General features: G+C 44.9%; 1 protein-coding gene and 1 long non-coding RNA gene across 2 annotated transcripts in view; one reads left to right on the forward strand and one right to left on the reverse strand.

Annotated features, from left to right (window-relative positions):
• Positions 1 to 2699: 2699 nt before the first annotated feature.
• FH (fumarate hydratase) overlaps positions 2700 to 3416 on the reverse strand; it is a 30811-nt gene continuing 30094 nt past the window's right edge. The window contains exon 10 of the mRNA XM_019647598.1: positions 2700 to 2894. Within this exon, the coding sequence (XP_019503143.1) occupies positions 2752 to 2894 (143 nt within the window). The 3' untranslated portion in view covers positions 2700 to 2751. The remainder of the gene's footprint in view (positions 2895 to 3416) is intronic.
• LOC109385366 (uncharacterized) overlaps positions 2902 to 3416 on the forward strand; it is a 1261-nt gene continuing 746 nt past the window's right edge. The window contains exon 1 of the long non-coding RNA XR_002124599.1: positions 2902 to 3345. This is a non-coding gene — a long non-coding RNA (uncharacterized LOC109385366). The remainder of the gene's footprint in view (positions 3346 to 3416) is intronic.

The raw sequence follows: 3416 nt of genomic DNA on the forward strand, positions 1-3416 counted from the left end.
ACAGATAGTGGCTGAACGCCAGGATGGACCCCTCGGTGTTGGAGGTTCCCTTTGAACAGGAAGGAATCCCAGCCCCACGCCAGGCTCCCCAGCCCGGGGGTCCTGCGTCAGGAAGAGGAGCTCCCACAGCATCTGGCAGTGAAAATCAGCGAGGACTGTCTGCTCTTCCCGGTGGGGTGGAGGGCAGCTGGCAACCCGGACACCCTCTTGTAGAGCCGGCCTACGGACGCGCTCGCTTGTGGGCACTCACCTGGTCTCTGGTGAACAGGCGGCAGCTCGGGAGGTCCAGGGACAGGTGGGGAAGGACTGAGTTGGTGCAGGAGCTGGAGGGACAGGAGCCGTTGTTGTCCCATTGTGGAAAGTGACACACATGTTCCCTAAAAGAGGGCGCCATCTTTTCAGTGTGTTAAGACCTCCCCCAAAGGGCCAAATCTGGGACCACATTGGTCTGGTGGAATCCGGCGTGTGCACTGCCTTGATGATGCCCTGTGACCCCGCTCCCAGCATAGCTGGTGCTACATCACCTTGGAAACTCTGGACTGCTGGGTTGCTGGCCCCACCCCACAGGCTGATAAAGCCTGTTTGCAGCGGGTGGTGGGCAGTAACCCAAGGCCTGTGCATCTCTTGGGCAGCTCTCGGGAGCTTGTGGGCCTGAAACAGGCAGTGGCTGGACATGGTGTTCTTGGTGTCTTTTTGCAGGATCGTCATGGGCCCAGCACCGGTGCAGGGGCCGAGACTGCACTGACTTTGTAGAAACCACTGAGCACACCCCTTAGCTCCCTGGACCACCACCCCACCCGCTTAGAACTGCATTGCCAGGGGCACTCTAGGTGCTTGGGTGGCTGGCCCCACCCCACAAGACCATAAAACTCCTAGAAGAAAATATAGGAAGTAAACTCTCAGACATCACCCTTAGTAATATTTTCACTGATCTATCTCCTCGGGCAAGGGAAACAAAAGAAAATATAAACAAATGGGATTACATCAAACTAAAAGGTTTTTTCACAGAAAGGAAATCATCAACAAAACAAAAAGACACCCTACTGAATAGGAGAAGATATTTGCCAATGATACACCTGATAAGTGGTTAATATCCAAAATTTATAAAGGACTCATACAACTCAACACCAAAAAAATGAACAATCCAATTAAAAAATGGGCAGAGGACAGGAAGACATTTCTCCAAAGAGGACATACAGATGGCCAACAGACATGTGAAAAAATGTTCAACCTCACTAATCATGAGAGATGCAAATAAATACCACAATGCGATACCACCTCACACCTGTCAGAATGGCCATCATCAATAAATCAACAAACAACAAGTGCTGGTGAGGATGTGGAGAAAAGGGAACCCTCGTGCACTGTTGGTGGGACTGCAGATTGGCGCAGCTACTATGGAAACAGTATGGGGGTTCTTCAAAAAATTCAAATAGAACTACCTTATGACCCAGCAATTCCACTCTTGAGTTATTATCCAAAAAAATCCAAAACACTAATTCAAAAAAATATATGCACCCCTATGTTTACTGCAGTGCTATTCACAATAGCCAAGATATGCCCATGAATAGACGACTGGATAAAGAAACTGTGGTACATTTATACAACGGAGTGTTACTCTGCCATAAAAAAAGAAACGGAATCTTACCATTTGCAACAATATGGATGGACCTAGAGGGTAGTATGCTAAGTGAAGTAAGTCAGACTGAGAAGGACAAATACCCTATGATCTCACTTGTATGTGGAATCTAAAGAACAGAATATAAGAGCAAACAAAACAGAAATAGGGTAATAGATACAGAGAACAACCTGATGGTTGCTATAAGTAAGGAGGTGAAGGGGTTAGAAAATACAAATTGGTACACAAAATAGCCACGGGGATGTGAAATACAGTATGGGGAATATAATTAATAATGTTGTAAAGACTATATGGGGTGTCAGGCGGATACTGGACTTATCAAGGGAATCACTTCATAGATTATAAATGTCTAACCACTGAGCTGTTCACCTGAAACTAATATAAAATAATACTGAATGTCAACCATGATGTAAAGTACAGCATGGGGAATGCAGTCAATGGTATTGTAATAACTATGTGAGGTGTCAGGTGGGTGGTAGACTTGTTGGGGTTATCACTTTGTGAGGGGTGTAAATGTCTAATCATTATGTTGTTTTCTACACCTGAAACTAATAAACTTTTAAAAATCGATATGGCTCTTTTATAAAATATATGAAGTAATAAACACACACACACACACAAATCAGAGACTCAACTACAAAATACACAAGTCGGGGCCGGCCGAGTGGCTCAGTTGGTGAAGAGCGCGAGCTCTGAGCAACAGGGTCACCGATTCGATTCCCACTTGGGCCAGTGAGCTGCGCCCGAGCTGAGCTGGTGAGAGCGCGAGCTCTTAACAGCAAAGTTGCCGGTCCAGCAGCTGCATGGCTCAGTGCGCAACAAGGTTGCCGGTTTATGGGATGGAGGACTATGCCCCCCTGCAACTAGATTGAAAGCGGCGACTGGACTTGGAGCTGAGCTGCGCCCTCCATAACTAAGATTGATGGACCAACAACTTGACTTGGAGCTGATGAGTCCTGGAAAAACACACTGTTCCCCTCCCCAATCCCCCAATAAAAATCTTACAAAAAACAAAAACAAAAACAAAATACACAAGTTAATTATTGTAAAAAAGAGCCTATTTTCTTTTTGATTTTATACAATTTAATAGTTTTACTTTACACATTTTAAATTCACTTTGGACCCAGCATGTCCTTAGGCTTCACCCACTCATCGAACTGCTCTGCTGTGAGGTAGCCAAGCTCAATAGCAGTTGCCTTTAAGGTTGAGCCGTTCTTGTGTGCTGTCTTAGCAATCTTTGCTGCCTTGTCATATCCTGGAAAAAAAAGGCAATATAGGCGTTAGTAGTGAAATCTGGTTTTCTAAAGCAAAAGGTAATCATTATTATTTACTTGCTATTGACGCTACTCATCTCTTAAGTAACATTCTTTAATCTTAAAAATATTTAACAGTGATTATCTTAATAGTTGTCACTTCTTATATAGAATGAAACCCTTACTTGTCTTATGTAATACAGATAAACATACCTCAATTTCTACAAGAGATTTGTTCCTAAATTGAAATTGCCCAATAACTCAGGTATTTTCACAGGGGGAAAAATATACATAGCACCAAGACACAACAATATACATCTGAGTAGTATAAATGTGTTGTTTCAAACAACGTGTTTCTCCAGAAATAATTATCTAACAAAGCACTGATGAGCTAGGTGCTTTGGCGCTGCATGGCTGGGGACTGAGGTGACCGGCTCTGTGAGTGGGCAGGAGGTGATCCATGGGGACTGTGGTGACCGGCTCTGAGCGGGCAGGAGGTGGCCCGTCATGGGGACTGTGGTGAC

This window comes from Hipposideros armiger, unplaced genomic scaffold (assembly GCF_001890085.2).
Source record: "Hipposideros armiger isolate ML-2016 unplaced genomic scaffold, ASM189008v1 scaffold_113, whole genome shotgun sequence".
NCBI classification, from domain to species: Eukaryota; Metazoa; Chordata; class Mammalia; order Chiroptera; family Hipposideridae; genus Hipposideros; species Hipposideros armiger.